Raw genomic sequence first — 18,817 nt, 5'->3', positions numbered from 1 at the left:
AACATTTTTTAATTCTCATCTACTACACAGAGGAACTTAGTAACAGTTCTTTTCTTTCTTTCTTTCTTTTATTTTCTTTTTTTTTGAGATAGGGTCTCCTTACATAACCCAGGTTAACATAGAACTCACCATGTAGCCCAGACTATCCTCGAACTCACACTCCTTCTGCCTCAGCCTCCCAAGTGCTGAAATTACAGGCATTTCCACCACCTCCAGGTGAGTGAGACTGGTGTTAGGCAGAAGCAATAGGCATTTCACCCAGAAGAGGGAAAGCGGAGTACATCAATAGAGATGCTGGTAACTGGTCCATGTAGTGGAAAGAATTTTAGAAGTTCTTTTCTAATTGCCTATATTCACCGAGTGCAGAAGTCATTCACTGAGGAAAAGGACTATTTGATTTCTCAAGCACTTTTCAGCACTAGTTAGTGAATTGCTTTTAAAATCCCACTTGTAAGGTTAACATGGACTATAGAAGACAAATGTGTTATTTTCAGCAAGCTAACTGAGTCAGATCAAATTTTCAATTGGCCAATGCATCTGAAGATACAACAGCTTGCTTTTATCTGCCCAATTCAAGTCTTTATACTATTTTCTGTTATTCTATAGAAGCCTCCCTAGAAATACACTTCCAGGTGTGTACATTACTCTCTGAAGCCATGCGGTGTAAGCAACATTGTATAGGTTACAAAAGGCAAATTGTTGCAAGCCAGAGACAGCAGTTCCCAGGACTGCCACATGCTGGCTTCTTCCTTAGGGTCTCAGGGACTCAACGTACAGATGTTGGGAGAGACCACTCACTATCTAGAGAATCTCAGGAAGTGATGAAATCTGTCCCATAATTTAGCCCAGAGGAATCCCAATATGCAAAGGAAGCAAAGGTGAAGCCTACTCTATTTTATATTTAGAAAATCAAAATTATTTTCTATATGTTTTCCTTTCGGTCTGATTCCTTTTCTGGCCATCCATGGTGAAAATTGAACAGATAGCTTTTTAGGAAGGCTGGGGAAACAAAAGTACTCTCAGAAAGACAAGGTCTTGTATGGGATATTCTGGAAACACAGATGTTCCTGTGCCTGTACTCTGGGAAGCTCATCTTCTTGCCCTACCTCTGCTACATAACAGTGAGGTGGTCTACCACCCTGATAGACAGGATTTGAAATTCAGGCTCTGCTAGGAAGTCCTAAATAGTTTGACACTCCAATGAGATTCTTGGGTGGGCAGATTGTTTAATTACCACACATTCTGCCAAATGTCAACTCAAATGTTGCTTCAGTCTATGGAGAAGCTGTGGATTGAACTAACAAGTACCCAGTGGGTTGAATCTGAGATGTCTAATACCAGGCATGCAGGAGAAATTTCACCCACAGGTACCATTGTTTTCAAGCCTTATTTGTTTAAATATTACATTCTCTTGAGAACATAGTTTTCCTATAAATAGGAAAAACAAAACACAAATCATTTTTGTAGACAGACTAATGGGAATTGAGCCAGGACTTTGAATGGTTTACTGAAATATAACATATTCAGAAACATGCACAGATCCAACTTGTATACCTTTATGGATTTTTTAAAAGGAAACACATCCATATACTTAGTACCTAGATAAAAAGCAAAACAGAGCGTTACCAGGACCCCATGTATCTACCCTACAATCCAGATCCTTAGTTTGACTTCTATATTAGAATTAGTTTTACCTGTTTTTAAAAAACATGTAAATGGAGTCTATAGTCTTCATACTCTGACTTCTGTTATTCAATATTATATTTATAAGAATTAGATTCTTCTCTATTTTTATTGTTTTAATGTGTTTATTGTCTTTGCTAAATAGTATTCTATAATTTATTTATTTGTTCTATAGAGGATGGACATCCAGGCAGTTTCCATTTTAGGGCTGTTACAAATAGTGTAGCTACAAACATCTGCCTTTCCGTAGGATATATACTGGACAGTGTAATTCTGGTCATAAATCTTCATGTGCTCTCCTTCAGTAGATACAGCCAATTTCTCAAACTGGCTGAGCCATTTGGATTTTTTAATGCTATTTCACAAGCAAAAATATGTTTATCAGAGACTCTCCATATGTTACATTGTTATGTTTTGAAGTAGCTGCCACAAAATAGATGAGCTCTCTAATAATCCATTTCTGTACATTATAACTTCAGTCTTCAGTGTTTGTCATTTCAGGTTTGGGGCTGGGGAAGATCTCTGTCACTCTGTAGTTGTGTTTTAGAGAACCTAATTCACTTCTTAATGTGAAGCTACATCCATACCAATTGCTTCCCACCATTCAGATCATGTCCAAGTGCCCTCAACTCCCCAGTGATCTCTCTCATCTCTTTCCTTCTCTTCCTTCTCCTTCCTTCCTTTTTCAAGCACTCAACAGTCTCCTAGAGTCTTCTCTTTGCTCTCCAACTATTCATAAGCATATTTAGGCCTCCTGGGAGATTCAGCATCAGTAGAGCTCATCCATTCCCACTTCCATTCAAAAATTTCCAGAAATAGTTCATTGTTCCACCCTCAGTTTTTTCCATGAACCCCATGTAGATTTTCTTTTTAAAAATGCTTTCATCAATATATGATAGTTATGAAGGAGATTTCTTTCTTATACTTCCACATATACATATATTGTACCCCAGTTTGGTTCATTCCCTCCACTAATCTCCCTCTTCTATTCCCCTTCTTTAAATGACTTCCACAGGTTTCAATGTTCCATATTCATACCTATATAAAAAGTAGCTCAATCATATTCACTCTCCTTTATCCTCTTCGTTTATCCTCCTCCTTCAATTATTAACCTCCCATTAACGTGACCTGTTTTACATTCCTGCTCTTCACTGTTTTTGTGTCTGTTCAGTGGGGTTTTTACCTTGGTATTTTACCTGTCAATATATTGTACTTTAGTCATACTAATCCCCTCTTTTACTTTTCTTTATCCCATGTATATTTTCTATTGCATTTATTACTCTGTAATTATTGGTTAGCATGTCTGATACCTGGATTTGTTATCTGCTAAAAGTAAAAAAATTGTAGCTTAGTCATTTTCATGATCCAGGAATCCAGTCTAGAGCTTGCATGTAGGAGATACTTGATAAATGCCTTTGGAAGGAAAAGAAAAGACCAAGCTTTTACTATGTCAGTACACTGCTCTGAGCTATGTCTCATTTTGTTGCAAAATGAGACTTCCCCCATGTTCTATACTTGAGTTTTGGGTGAATGTCAGGCAGTTGAAGGACATACACATCTTAAAATTTTATATTGTGAAAATGTCACCCATTGGAGCACCCACACAAAGGTGTAAAGCTCAGAAGTAGAAAAAGAGACATAATAAAAAGAGAAAAGTGGACAACCTGGACTTCAGTCTCTTATCTACATACAGAGAAACAGCTGCAACTGCTATTCTGGTGATTATGGAAGAAAGCAGCTCTTGCCTTCTGTCCACTGAGTTATCTTTTCTGCTTTTGTTAAACATGAGCTTCTTTGGAACCAGGAAGTGTTCTAGAATGCCTCATAAAGGAAGCAAGTCAAAGTGAAGGGAAAATTTAAAACCTGAGACAAACATGACCGGGACTTCTGACTGTAGGCTACTGTGAATATAAGCCAATCTCTCCACAGTCAGGGAAGACAGAAAACCGGCTCAGCAGCATCTCCCTGCTTCTGTCCATCCTTCCCATAACAAAGAGACATGCTTCCCCTTTGTTCCTCCCCGCCTTGGCTTCTGATGCCTGGCAGCTGAGTATGGCTTGAATGTATTATCTTTGTGCCTCACTTTGAAGCAGGCACACAGATAAAGAAGAAAAAACAAAAAGAAGGAGAAGAGAGGGAGGGAGGAAGGAAGAAAGGAAGAAAGGAGTGTCTTCCCTCAAAGCCAGCCGTACTCGCTCCTAACCCTTAGGTTAAGATGATGCCAGGTATCAGGACAGTGCCTGGGACATGATAGATGCTCAATAAATACTGTGCCTGACTGAATATTGTGGGCCCTAAGAGGTATGTGGTTCCCAGGGGCTTTTGAACACGTCTGTAGAGTCAGTGCTGGTGATGAAGCATTGATTTAGTCTCTCCTTCTGAGTATCTCACCACTTAAGGGGCCACAATTAGCACATCTATTGCTTCTAGATTTCAATTTGACCATGGAATTAAAAGGTAGGAATTTGATAGGAGGTTTAGGAGACTTGTCTGGAAAGTGAGTTTTCTCAACAAGCACACTGTTTGCACTTGGGTTGTGTGTGCATTGCAGATGAGCAGTGGGCTACTAATGGAGATGCTACGCATGCATGGTAAGTAGCAAAGGACCTCCCCCCACCCTACCTGCTACCGTCAGGGTGACTTGCCGCTCTTTGTTCTCCTCTGTAAGATGTTCTAGCCAAACATCAAAATGCCTTGGGTTCAGATAAGCATCTTGAGTAGGTTAGTCAAATGTTCCCAGTGAATAGTCTATCACTAAGGATAAAAAAGAAAAAAAAAAATTGAAAGCACCTTGTTGGTAATCTTCCTAATGGCTATATAATAATATTCATTTAGTCAACAAATATTTAACTACCTGCTGTGTTCCATGTACTATTTTAAATGGAGTTATTTAAACATGTAAGAATAGGGGGTAGATTGACAATAAATTATATAATTTCTATAAGTTAATGATACTGCAGGAGAAAAGAAAGGTGAGAAGGTGAGAGGAAGTGTTGGGGATGGAAGCATGTTTGTTTTAAACATGTTAGTTATAAAGGGCCTTGGTAACAGGATGCCATTTAAGGAAACACTAAAGAAGATGGTGGGGTGAGTCAAGCACATATCTTGGAAAGAAGAAATTCTGAGGCCTATGTAGCCAGCATGTTGGCAAGACTGTTATGAAAGGGGGAAATGTGCAAGAAATAACAGTGAGAGGTTAGTTGAGGGAAGGGGAGAAGGTTGACCTGAATAGTGACATGGATACTATAAGAATTTGGCTTTATTTTGAATGACATCTAAAATTATTGGGTTATTTTGAGCAAGGGATTGATTTGATAAGACATATTTTAACAAGATTGCCCTGGCTGCTCTGTTGAAAAGCCATGATAGGAATGCAGAAGCAAAAAGTAGAGAGAGGCAAGAGTGCTTAGAGTGAAGGAGTGAAAAGTGATGGAATGCTGGGTGTGTTTTCAGTGCAAAGCCAAGATTTGCTGTTGGATGTGATGTATGGTATGAGAGAAAGGCAAGAGCTAAGGATGACCTCAGGGTTTTATGGAATTGCATTTACAGAGATAGAGCGCTGGTTAGGGAGGGGAAATCAAAGTTAGTTTTGGAGCACAAAATTATGAGTACAATTGTGACCTCTCATCTCTCTTGATCCTGTGAAAATGATGGTAAAGGAACATAAATACCCAGTGACAAAGAGAATGAGATGACCTCTAGGACATGGCAGATTTCAGTAAATGTGAATAAGAAAATGGAAAGAAGATGTCTGATTAAGCAGAGCAGAGAAAAACCACAGTCTCAGGCACATAGTCAGGTATAGCTGAGGAAGTCACAGACCTGCTCAGAAACAATTAGGGAGCCTCTGGACTAGTGGACTGCCAACCAACAGAACATGGGAGTGAGAATGTGGGGAAGGATAAAAACAGGTCTAGAAGGGGCTGGGGCTCAGTGGTACTCAGCATGTGTGAGGCCACAGGTTCAATCTCTAGAACCAAAAAATCTAAACAACAAATAAGAAACCCCAAACAAATAATAACAGCAACAACAAAAACCAAAGGGGAACTAATTAAAGGAATACAGACAAAACCATCATCCCCTTCATTCCTTCCTCTGTTCCTCATGCAGAACAATTTATGATCAGTTATTTCCCAGGATACAAATCTGAAGGCTTATCTTTTAAGAAACTGTCCAAACTATTTGAAAAGAATTATTGTGGCTATCATTGGAGTAAGGAATCCAGAGTAAATTAAACCAAACACTAGCTTAGACAAATAAACTTTTATTTTTATTTTTTATTTTTCCTCAAACAGCAGAGAGCCTCAAAGTGATGGTCCCTGGCATTGGTTTAGTAGCACAGGAATAGCAGGACAGAGACCCAGGTAATTCTTATGACCTTTTCCTCATAGACCAATGTGTCTGGAAAACATAGGATGGCTCCAGCCATCTGACACATGTCCACCCTAAAGCTGGGGAAGTTGGGAAATTTTTAGCTGTATATAATGATGATCTGGATACTGTTGGGTTTCAGTTAGGCAAATGATTATTAGGTAGCAGTTAACAGTGGGTCTCATAGCTAGAAAATGGCACAGTGTGGTTCTGAAATAGAACTAGAGAGATGAATAATATGAGCCAGAAAGAACTATTAAGTTGAATGATTCCAGTATTTTGACTTAAAATTAAAAAACAAGAAAAAAAAAAAACTGACGTGTATGATCCACTTTTCCATGACCTCCACAGGCAGTGAGCAATGACGAAAGATGAAATCATCAAGGACAAAGGCAAAGAATAATTCTCATAGCAGAGGAGGGACAAAGGAGGTTTGTTAGTGCCAAACACTCCTTCATTTAAAGGAGAAAAATTCAGCTTGCCAAAAGGTTTAAAGTAAAGTTGGGAGATATAATTAAGGTAATTTAAAACAAATCGATTTCCAAATGAGAAAATTACATTTTAGCAGAATTCAGTCATTATCTAATAAGTTAATGAGGAACTACCTGTGCATAGTTCACAACTCAATTTCCAAGGAACAGAGTTCTAATTTTGTCAGATTTTGTTTAGCAGATAATCAGTACCACTTGAATGCCAAGAAATTGTGATTGGCAAGGGCCTTGTGCTATGACATAAAATGACAGAAAAGCCAAAGGATGAGCAGGAGTACATAGAAGCAACAAAATCTGAAAGGTGGCCTTACTTTATAGAACTTGCTCACTACTACAAGAATTAAACCAGTCCCTGAAGGCAGAATTAATCCTTTTTTTTTTTTTCTTGGCAGTACTGGAATTTTGAACTCAGTGTCTTGCTGTTGTTAGGCAGGCACTCTCCCTCTTGTACCCAGCCTTCATTAATCCTTCTTAATGACCTACTTGCCTCCTAACGGCCTCATCTCCCAATTTCAACATAATGGGGATTAAGTTTCAGCATGAATTTCAGAGGGAACAAACCATATCCAAACAATAGCTAGGGATTTCTTTTTTCCCATTGAACAATTCTCTTAAAGTTCATTTTAACTTGATTTCATTACATCAAACTTTTCACATTTGGCAGAAGACAAATGCTAGCAGGACTAGAGATGCACTAAACCTGTCACCTTTCAGAAGCATTCTCCAAAATGTAGATGATGATACATCTACATCTCCTTCAGTGCACTTTCAGGCATGCACATGCTCCCTTAGATCATCATGTTGGTACAATTTAGTATAGTACTCCTTCACTTATGTGGGGAAAGGCAATTAGGCAATAGTTCTTCGGAATACAGCCCAAAACTTAACACAAAGCAAGAAACATGTCTATGTGGGCAACATAGATGCCATAATCCTTAACACAAAAGCTTCTGTACTTTGTTAATTGGAGGTTTCCCTCAGTCCTCAGCCCCATGTTACACCCTGGACAACTGTTTTTTGTAACCTATTACAATTACAACCTATTACAACCATAGTTAACATTACAATAGGAATGTACAAAGCCAGAATTACCAACTAACTATAGCCAAGAATGGTGATAAAACTTATAACTATAGGAGGATTGGGGTGTAGCTCAAGTGGTACAACACTGCCTAGCAAACATGAGGCTCTGAGTTCAATCCCCAGTACCATCAAAAAAAAAAAAAATCCCTTATAGAGACAGATTAATTTCAAAAACCAAAAATTATAAAGCCTAGAAGTAAGTCTTTTTCATTTGTTCATTCATTCATTCATGCAACCAACTCAATAGTATGAATTTATTGCTTATTTTATTAAAAAAAGAATAAGACACAGAACTGTGAGATCCCAAAGATCTAACAGATGGCATACATCCTTTCTTCTGCTCACTACGCTCTTCCCTCTTGCTCACTGCTCCTCTCCTAGCTCCAGTGATTCAGTTCTCATAGACACTGCTGTGTTCTTACCTGAATTGATTTTCCTAGAGGAAGACCCATCAGATCATTCCCAGGATTCTTCATAATGCAAGTGAGGAAATCAGTCCGATTTTCTCTAGTGGTAGGAGATATCATATGGGACAACTCTTGGTCCAGTTAGTGGCCATGGGGAAGAATGCATCAGTAGGGGAAAAAATCATGTCACCCAGCAGAGAGATTTAATGGGAAAAAAATGAAGAAAGTCTATTGGCATTCGGGCTCCAGATTCCTGATGATCTCGTTTTATTAATACATTCTTTTGCTGTGATTTGTCCAATTTTTCCTTGAGTTGCATGAAAAACCCAGTGCCCTTGACCAAGTCTCCTACTTCCCAAGTTAGCTTGAATTGTGCTTTTATCAATTGTATCCTAAAAACATTTGAGGTACATGGTCTAAAAATGACTATGCACCTCTCTTTGATATTATTAATATTATATCATTTGAGCAATATGCTATGCCAGTGTCCCAATAGTTATGAGATTGTGCTCAATTGTGCTTCCTGCTTGGGGTTTGTTACTATTGGATTTTTGTTTTATTTTATAATTTTATACAGTTGGCAATCATTTCTTTTTGAGTATGAGAAGAAAATGAGAACATTTTGACTATAGAATCTACTATTTTCTCTGCTACCTAATAATACAAAGAAACCATGGCAGAAAAATTTCCCCAAATTCTAAATGTTCTATATAGTATCATAAATGCAGTGACTTCTCAGATAATCCTTTCTGATGTTAGCAAAAGTCTTTGTAGCTCATATAACATCTTTCCTCATTAAAATATTTTTCACTCTGTCATTAAGACAAATGTTCAGCAGGATGAATTCTGATGCATGCCAGGAGGTGAGAAAAACATGCTCTAAACAAACTACACAATACTCTTCCTTGCTCAAATCTTAGGCTATTACCACTTACAAGTAGAGGTAGTCAGAATGATGCCATGATCAATGACAGCAATAAGAATTCACCAGTAAGTAGACTATGAATGTAAAGCATTACAAAAAGTTAGCTCCTTTATATATGTTACAAAAATGGAAATATCTCATTTTAAATTATGACATATTCTAAGAACTTTTGAAAAACTAATTAAATAAAAGGAGACATAAACAGATGGGACTCAGAGGATATAGATGGAGAAACCTGTGTTCCCCCCACTCAATTTTGCTACAAATCTAAGACTGCTTTAAAAATAAATTTCATTTAAAAATATAAGTATTGCTGGGCATGATGAGTTACACCTGTAATACTATCTATGCAGGAGGCAGAGATAGGGAGGATCTCAGTTAGAGGCCAGCCTGATCAAAAAGTTAGCAAGACCCTTTCTCAACCAACAAGCTGGTCTTGATGGTGCGTTCCTGTCATCCCAGCTATATGGAAGGCATAAGTAGGAGGATCAAGGTCCAGGCTGACCCTAGGCAAAAATGCAAGACCGTTTCTGGAAAACAATAACTAAAGCAAAAAGGACAGGAGTGTGGTTCAAGTGGTAGAGCACTTTTCCAGCAAGCATATGGCCCTGAGTGCAAATCCCAATATCTCCAAAAAAAGTAAATGAAATAAAAATAAAATACATGAGTACAATAAATAGAGGCTTCCAAATTGGGCGCTTCAGAAGTACCTGCTTTTGCATCATTATAATTTGTCATTCTTTTTACTTAATGGCAGTAACCATTGACTCACAATTACAGAAATAATTAGAAAGATAGCTAGATATAGATCAAGATTTTATGTGTGTATATGTATATGCCACAACATTTAACCCAGTGCCCTAAAAGCAGCATTAATCCATCTTAATGACCTAGTTGCATCTTAATGACCTCATATCCCAATACTGACACAGTGGCAATGAAATCTCAGCATGAATTTCAGAGGGAACAAACTCTATCCAAACATAGCAAGGGGTTTTACTTTTTTCCTATTGAACAATTCTCTTAAAGTTCATTTTAATTTGATTTCACTACACTGAACTTTTCCCATTTGACAGAGGAACAAATGTTAGAGAGGGCTCGAGATGTACTAGACCTGTCATCTTTCAAAAGCAATTCTCAAAATGTGGATCTTTGTACATCTGTAAAGATCTGCAGAGAGAGAGAGAGAGAGAGAGAGAGAGACAGAGAGAGAGAAAGAGATGAGAGTGGCAAAAGAGACAGACAAAGACAAAGAAGAGAGAGATTCAGGGGTCTTTTAGAGTATTTTCATTTCCCCAAACAATGCTTTGAATTAATATATGGTTTTGAAAGTAGAGGATATACTTTCTGTTTTTTTGTGGCTCCATCCTGTTAGTGTCAGGTCAGAGCCATTGCCTGGTTACCTGGCATGTGATGGTGCCATGGGAGACATTTACAACACAAAGCTACTATATTCTACAACTGCGTTCTACCAACAGGAGTGCTACTAAAACTGGCCTCCATTTAAGCTCAAACATCAAACAGACAAAACCATATCCCCTTTAAAAAATCAATGAAAAGAAACCTGGGTTAAGAATACACACATGAAAATTTTTTAATTAAGTAGAAGTATCAAATATATAAAATGATTGTATGTTGGTAAATCAGAGTTCACTAAGACCACCCCAGGAACTCATATTGCTTCTGTTAGATTTGCAAGCATTTTCTAAATGTCTGATAATAGCAATATTTTTGAGAATTCAGGAAATAAAAGCTTTCATTCTCTGCCAGTAGAAATGTAGAGTATCCTTACCACATTGGTGAGCAGGTGGCAAAATCTAAAGATAAAACAAGAAATGTCCATCAATGAAAGAATGGAATAATAAAATGAATGAACTAGATCTATATGCGTGGTCAGGATTCATTTTAAATGATGTTGAAAGTAAATAACCATTAGCCAAAGAATACATGTAATATGAGAAAATTTATTTCTGATTTTAAGCATGCAGGGGTCCATACCAGTGGCTAGCCAAACTTTTTCTGTAAAGAGCCACATAGTATGTTACACTTTTTTGGATCTCTGTGGCAACTGGCCAAGTCTGCCGTTATAGCATGAAAGCAGCCATAGACAATACAAAAATGGGCAAATGTGTCTGTGTTCTAATAAAACTTATTTATAAAAACAGGTGGTAGGCTGAATTAAGCCCTCAAGCCTTAGTTTACTGATCCCTGGTCTATACCACTCACCTCGGAATACTGTTTGAAGGTAGATATGGTATTGCTATTTACCTTTCAAAATAGTGCTTATTCTTGGGGACATAGAGAAGAATGAGCTCAGGAAGAATCATACTGCAGATTGAATTTAAACTAGATTGCGATACTTTGCAATGTTTTAAGTACAGCTTTAAGGAAAAAACAGTAATAAAAAAACTATGTTAAAGTTCAACATTTGTTAGATGTATGTTCATATATAACAAATATATGTAATATTGAAAAAAGGAAAGTAAAATACATTCATTAGAATATTTTAAAATAACATGAATCAGAACAATGGAAAACAGAAACACATGCCAGAATGGTATTTCTTCTTGAAGACACTATCTTTATCTTAACCCCTTTTGGTCACAAGTTGAATTACCCATGGGAGAAATTTTTCTCTGTTATCAGAACTGGGAATAGATATTGAACTATGGTATGAGTGATAGTTAGATCAAGGACAACTGTGAATCATGTTATGATTGAATCTTTCTCTTTGCAATGACTAAAACAAGTCCAAGTTGAGTTGGTGACTCCAAGACTTCAGGCCTACATTTTGCAGCTCACCTCACATTTCCTTATTTCTCATTTTCCTCTACTTTGTTTACTTCATCATTGTATTATAGTGGTGTGTTTTTTTAACTCCAGAGGCAAACCCAGGTGCAAATCCCATGTACACCCAACACTAGCTGTGTGACCGTGTGCCATTTATTGTATGCCTCTGTCCCTCAGCTTTTCCATTTTTATGCTGGGCTGGTGATTATAGAATATATCTTATAAGGCATTTTGAGGATTAAATGAGTTAACTATTTACAGAATGCTCAGAACAGTGCCTGGCCCATAGAGAGTGCTAAATTGTGTTGGATATAGAATACACTTAAATGTATTTATTTATCTTTTTTATTTTGTTTAACAGAATGTACCAGCCATCCTTGGATTTTCTAGAACAAAATTATGGTGGGCACAGTATCTATGAGTTCAGGTTTGAAAGCCCACGAAACCAGTCACTTAATCCCAAATGATGACTTTTATTAGCTCTGAGGGCATAAGTAAGTTTTATTAAGTGCTTCAAAACCCTGAATCCTCGTCTACAAAATAAGGATAACAACTACCTGCCTTCCCAAAAAGTAGTATGAGAGTTAGTTATTGAATGCAAAGACCCTTGCTCAGAATGTAGCAAATATTCAACAATAGTTAGATGAACAATTGAGAGCTATGAAACAGTCATTCATAATATTAAACAAACATATAAAATACTGTGCCACAAACTTCAGAACTTAAATAGCTTTAGAAATAAAAGTACCTGTGATATGGTAAGAAAACTTGGTTTATCTGGTCATGTCTAAACCAGCATCTGTGGGGAGAAGGGACCGCAGGAGTAATATACAACGCAAGCATTTAAACTCCAGCAGAATTTTGTGGAAGAGGATATTTAGAACCATTTTCTGTGGGTCAGGCCCCTGTTGTCCTCTTCATGAGAAGAGATTAATCATAAAGCAGAAAATGTCCCTTCAGAAGCTTCAGGGTTTAAATTGCAGGGCTGAAGCAAGTTGAGTGACAATCAGAACTTTTTTTCTGACAGTAGAAAAGCAACGCCTCCAGATTAAAGAAGAAACAGCCTTTCACATGCCATACTAACCAAGGCTCAGCACTGGATTTACAAAAGCACTGCAGCAGGATCTGTCCAACCTGCAGCAAAGCGTATTTCATAATCTCACGATGAACCAAGGCTGCTTGAACTGCTCTGCCCCTATCTCTTTAGCCGTGTTGTTCTTAAACAGCTGTAAGGCCTTTGGGATTATGCAAAAGCTAATAGCCAAAATAACTTCTTTATTTGTTTGAGAAAGGGGTAAACGAAGACTGGAACAGTGCTTCCTAAACCAGGTTCTGGAAAGCCTTTCCACTCAATGTGCTGTCCCTGACCCAGCAGTATGCTCAAATTTCCCTATGCATTAAAAAAAAAAAAAAAAAAAAGCAAAGGTTTCCTGAAGACATGCAGATTCAATCAGCAGATCTAGAGCCTAAGATCTTACATTTCTAACTATGTTTTAGTCAATGCTCACTCTACTCGTGCCATGGTCCAGAATAGCCCTCACCTAGGAGCCCTTTAGGAAATACAGAATCTCTATCCTCTCCTCAAACCTATTGAACCAACTCTGCATTTCAGCAAGATTCCAGTGACTTAAATGCACATAAAAATGTGAGAAATGCTGCTCTAGAACACATGTGAACCAATCTCCCCAAAGCTTTATTGCATATCCCCTACTTGCTCTCAGTTGTTGCTTCTGTCATCCAAAGAGTCCTAAAATACAAGTTATTATGCTGTCACAGACTCTAATGGCAACCTGACCATATTCCTTCTCGTTCCTTTGCCATTTTCACACACAACCCCTTGGTGGGCTTTCACTCTCAGCAGTCAATACCTGTATCTCTTTATTGGTTCCTCCTTGTGGAAGCTGGAACCCACTTCACTAGCAAAGAGACCAGGAAGTACCTGGGTACTGCTCATCCTCTTCTTGCACCGCTTAACTAAGACGAATAGTCACAGAGATTTCCATACTCCAACTCCCTCCTTGCTGATCAGAAAACTCAACTTTAAGGTGTAGTCTATACAAGAAGGGATTAAGCTAATGTCACCAGTTGTGAAACCTCACTTGGCATTTCACCCTTCTGCCTCTTCTTATCTGAGCCTAGCTCTCTCCTTTATTATTCTTGGCAGGGAACACTTTGTAATGAACTCAATCTTCATAAATTCTTGTCTTGGAGTCTACTTTGGGGAAAAGCAAAGTAAGGCACATGCTGTTTCAATGTATAGCTCAGCACCCAGTCAAGAGTTTGAGTTATTTGTCTGAATCTGTGATGCACCGTGGGATGACATGAGTATCAAAAATGGCTGTAGAAAGCCTTTGGGTTACAGGAATTCATGTGATCACATTCTGAAAACATGATTAAAATTAATTATGCTTTACTTTCTGAATGAGCTAACTGTGGCTGTACAGTGAAAACGGTGATGATGTTCTCCTTCAGCTAACCTTATGAAGGACCCATGGAAATATCCAAAGATGTAGAAGACCTATACTGACCAATGTCCGTATATGGCAGCCACAGACATATTTGGCTATTGAGCATTTGAAATAATGGCTAATACAAATCGAGATAGTTTGTGAAGCATAAAATCCACACCTGATTTTACAGATTTGCCATGTCAGAAGAATGCAAACTATCTCAATAAATTTTGAATTGATTATATGACAAATACAGGTTGTGCTATCCCTTATCCAAAATTCTTAGGACCAGAAGTGCTGATCCCATATTTTTTCCTGATTTTAGAATATTTGCCTATACATAACTAGAAATCTTGGGGATGGAACCAAGTCTAAGCACAAAATTTATGTTTTAGTTATGTTTCATAATTACCTTATATACATGGTCTGCAGGTAATTCCATACTATATTTTTATTAAAACTGCATTTTAAGGGGGGATGGGACTGAGGTTCAAACTTAAGTCTTTGCATTTGCAAAACAGGCACTCAACCACTTGAGCCACACCTTCAGCCCATTTTTCTCTGATTATTTTGGAGATGAGGTCTCAGCAGTCTGGGCTGGTCTTGAACCACAATCCTACTGATCTCAGCTTCCTAAGAAGCTAGGATTACAGGCCTGAGTTACTGATGCCAGCTGCATTTGCATTATAACAGCAACCTATCACATGCGGTCAGATGAATTTTCTACTTGTGGTACCACAGAGGTGCTCAAAAAGTTTGAATTTTTGACTTTCAGATAAGGACTCCTCAAAAATAATAATTTGAAATATTGGGATAGTTTTGTCTCTTTCTTTTTATTTTTAAAATATGGCTACTAGAAAATTTTGAATTACATATAGCTCACATTACATTTTTATTGTACTGGATATATTGAGGGTCTTAGCTTTCAACCTAAAAAGTCAGACTAAGTTAAATCTTCCAAAATGTTTATAATTCCTTCTGTACTTATTTCCAGCATGCAAACATACAAGACTGCACATTGACCTCATTTATAAACACTCTTACTGATACATAAGGTTGCCAAAGTACAGGAAATATCTAAAGTTCCACCCTTAAGCCCAGAAAATATTATATCAGAAACATATTTTTAACCCAGTGTCAGTACTTATTACTCAGTTTAAAACTATCTAATTTCAGGAAAATTAATTTCAAGCTGTTAAAAAACATTATTCTTATCTTTTCCTGTGGGTACATCAAGTTTAGTAGTTAATAGTTTTATTTTCCTCTCATAGGTATCCTATGTCTAAATCCTCTGCCAAGGGGGGAGAAATGAACCAAGCCTTGTATGCACATATGAATAATAAAAGAAAAAAAAAAAAGAGAGACACACCAGCTCTAAGAGTGAGTGAGCTGATATTTGACTCAAAAATAAAAAAATAAAATAAAATAAAATAAATCCTCTGCCAACAATCTATAGAGTTGGAGCTCAAGCCCTTAGTACTTCTCACCTAACTTTTGCAGCTTCCTAATTCAGTTCCTTCCTCCTGCATTTCTTAGCTTCAAATTCATCCTTGACATGACTGTCAGATAATCTTCCTAACGCACAGCCTGGCTCTCCTCACCTTGCAACTAAAAAAAAAAAAAAAAAAAAAAAAAAAAGGGCTTTTGGTGGGATCACATTTTTGCTCAGTTATCTCTAGATATCTGAACAGACAGACATTAAATGTTCTTCATACTCTGACCCCCAACTATACTTTGTTCTTGCAATCTCTTCTCTCTTTTCTAATTCCTATTAATTCCTATGCTTCCAGCTCCTCATGTTTTCTCACCTCTGGTTCTTCTACACTGTTTTCTCTACTAATGAATCCTTCTTTTCTTCCCATCACTGTAGTCCTCCTTCCATCCCATGCTTCCAGTTCCATAAAAATTATATTACCTACCAGAATATTGTCAGTGCCTTAAGTCCTAAAGAAAAAACACAAATTCACAAAAAAAGTCATATAACAGATCAGCAAATCAATTGTAGAAGTAACAAAACTAGGTGACAAGTCTGTCAAAATAAGTCATTATTTCACAACGAACACAAAGAAAGACTACAGGATTGGAAGAGAGCAAGAAAGGAACTATTATAAAGTAAAAAAAAAAAAAAAGTGATCAAATGCCATAAGCAAATTCTCTCCTACCAACAAGTAAATATAAATGGATTAATTCTCTAGTCAAAAGACAAAAAATTGGCTAAATATATTTTTAAAACCAAGATCTAACAATATGCTCACAAGAGACTCACTTTTTTCTGAAGAACACACACAAACTGAGAGTAAAGAGATGAGAAAAGATACTTCAGGCAAATGCTGATCAAAAGAGACCAAGCATGACTATATGTGTATCAGACAAAACAGACTAAGTCAAAAACTGTTAAAAAGAAACAAACAAGGTCATTATGTTATGATAAGGGGCCAATTTATCAAGAAGATATAACATTTTAAAATATGTGAATAACCAACACTGGAGTACCTCGGTATATCTAGCAAATTTTAACAGATCTGAGGAGTGAGATGGACTGTGATGTCATAATATGGGACTACAAGATGTTAGTTCACTGAGGAGCGATCCAAACCCACTACACCGTATCAAATGATTAATTAGCTCACGTCATTTTTCACTTACAGTAAAACATACATTTTGGCCCAGAATCTTTATTTTGTGTTTAAAATTATTTCAGAATGAAGAATCAATATTCTTTTTAAAGACTTGCTAGTTTCTATTTTCTGGGAAGTCAAATGAGTGCTGTGAGGTGGGGATTAAGATTTGGAGAGTAGTGAGGGATGGCGGATTTGGAGAAGAGAGAGTACTGGGTACTGTTTGACATTGTGACTGTTTAGAGAAGTTCTAGAACTATGGTTATCTTTTAAAGATCCCTAGTATAGCTGCTTTGACATGGGTCTGCAGTTCTGTTGAAAATATATTTACTATATTTTAAACTTTTCTATTCATCCTTTCCTGTTCACAATTCAAGGAAAAGAGTTAAACGTGTTCAGTTAATGAAGACAGCACAGCAGTTTCCTATCAATAGAAATTTTTTAAAGCAGGAAAAAAAAACTTGTTTATGTGCAAAGAACATTTCCTTAGGAAAAGAGTATTCACTCAGGGATTTGAATTTAATTATATCATTTTTATCAAAAAAGGGTGTGGGGGGTGATTGTTGACCTTCAAATTGAATTAATTTGTCTTCCTGGAAGCCAAGCTAAAAGCATGTTTTATGACTGAGTAGTATGTAAGCTAATGCAAGTGTAATTTACATTTTTCAGGAATGGACAAATGAGGTTTTCAGTTTGGCCACAAACCTGCTGGCCCAAAACATGTCCAGGGATGCATTTCTGGAAAAAGCGTAAGTCACTCTAATTTTATTGCGAAGTGTGTTGCTACTTCTGAGTCAGTTTCCTTTCCCCTTTGTGAGTCTTTTGTTTATGCTGCACTGACTTCTCACATTAATAAACATAAATTTCCCTTTGGGATTTGTTAGAGAATTAATAACCCCACGGTTCAGAGATGGAAGACTTCCAAGAAAGATCGCTCTTTCCTCTGAGCTACACAGCCACATTCCGCCTGGGTTGAGCTCACCTGAAAGTTAATGCCTTTGACACGCAATAAGAAGAAACTTCCAAATCCCGGCAGCTGTGCTCAGAACTAGAAATGATCAATTTCGAGAATCTTCTGCTTCCTCATCTGCCTGTGTCCTCTCAGTTATTAATCTGAGGAAGAGAATGAACAGCATATGCTTCTCGTTTCTCTAGAGTCATAAATCTCTGATGGATGCTACAGTAACTTTCCAGCCTCCTTAGATCAATAGGCTTTATGTCCTGATTCTAGCCCTTGTAGACCATCATAGCAAATATTTGTAAGAAAGAGAAAGGATGCAGAGGAAAGAGCAAAAGGAAAAGGAGAAGGAAAGTAAAGCTAAACAAATTAGCAAATTGCTCTGGAATTGCAATAGCTTTTCTAAAAATTATCTGACCAAGGAAAATAATGACAAATACCAGATGAGCAACTGGGAAAGCTGGTTGTGCTCATTTTGGAAGCTGTGGTCGTTCAGAAGGTTGGGAAGTCTTTAAATCAAAACCACAAGCAGAAACATTAATAGGTGGTCTTGTTTTACTGAACAGATTTCTCTCTTTCCTCTGTGTTATGTAAGACAGCCATCATGCCAGACCTCATACTTCAGCTGCATTTCTTTTTTGCTCTTCTATGAATTCCTTTTACTTATAGTCACAAGTCTTCATTGAAATGCTTCTTTGTGGTGTCATCTCTCTTAAGTATGTTACCTTAAGAACCCCTCCTGCATGCCTCCACCTCCTTTCTTTCCTTTTCTTTTTTCCCATCTCTAATATCACCGTCTTTCATTCAACAAACGTTGCTAGAATGTCTGTTCTTCTGGGCAATGTTAATGGAAGGGGACATAGAAAGAAATAAGATGTTCTTCCTAAAGCACAGCATGTTACAGCTGGTTGACTGATCATTCTCTACTGCAAATGTGGGTTCTAGATAGTTGTCCCCTGTGATACCTGCTGTAGATCTTCCGGGCGTGTCTTGAGATGACCATATTGTGAACACTTCAGTTTCATGCTCACCTAGATATGA

General features: G+C 37.4%; 1 protein-coding gene across 3 annotated transcripts in view; it reads left to right on the top strand.

Moving 5' to 3' along the window:
* Plcb1 (phospholipase C beta 1) overlaps positions 1 to 18,817 on the top strand; it is a 725,927-nt gene that overhangs the window by 487,244 nt on the left and 219,866 nt on the right. For all 3 annotated transcript variants that reach the window (XM_074074371.1, XM_074074370.1, XM_020160494.2), the window contains exon 5: positions 17,488 to 17,567. In XM_074074371.1, the coding sequence (XP_073930472.1) occupies positions 17,488 to 17,567 (80 nt within the window). The remainder of the gene's footprint in view (positions 1 to 17,487; positions 17,568 to 18,817) is intronic.

This window comes from Castor canadensis, chromosome 5 (genome assembly GCF_047511655.1).
Source record: "Castor canadensis chromosome 5, mCasCan1.hap1v2, whole genome shotgun sequence".
Classification (NCBI taxonomy): domain Eukaryota; kingdom Metazoa; phylum Chordata; class Mammalia; order Rodentia; family Castoridae; genus Castor; species Castor canadensis.
The sequence above is the reverse complement of the archived record's forward strand: the minus strand, read 5'-3'. Positions and strand labels throughout refer to the sequence as shown.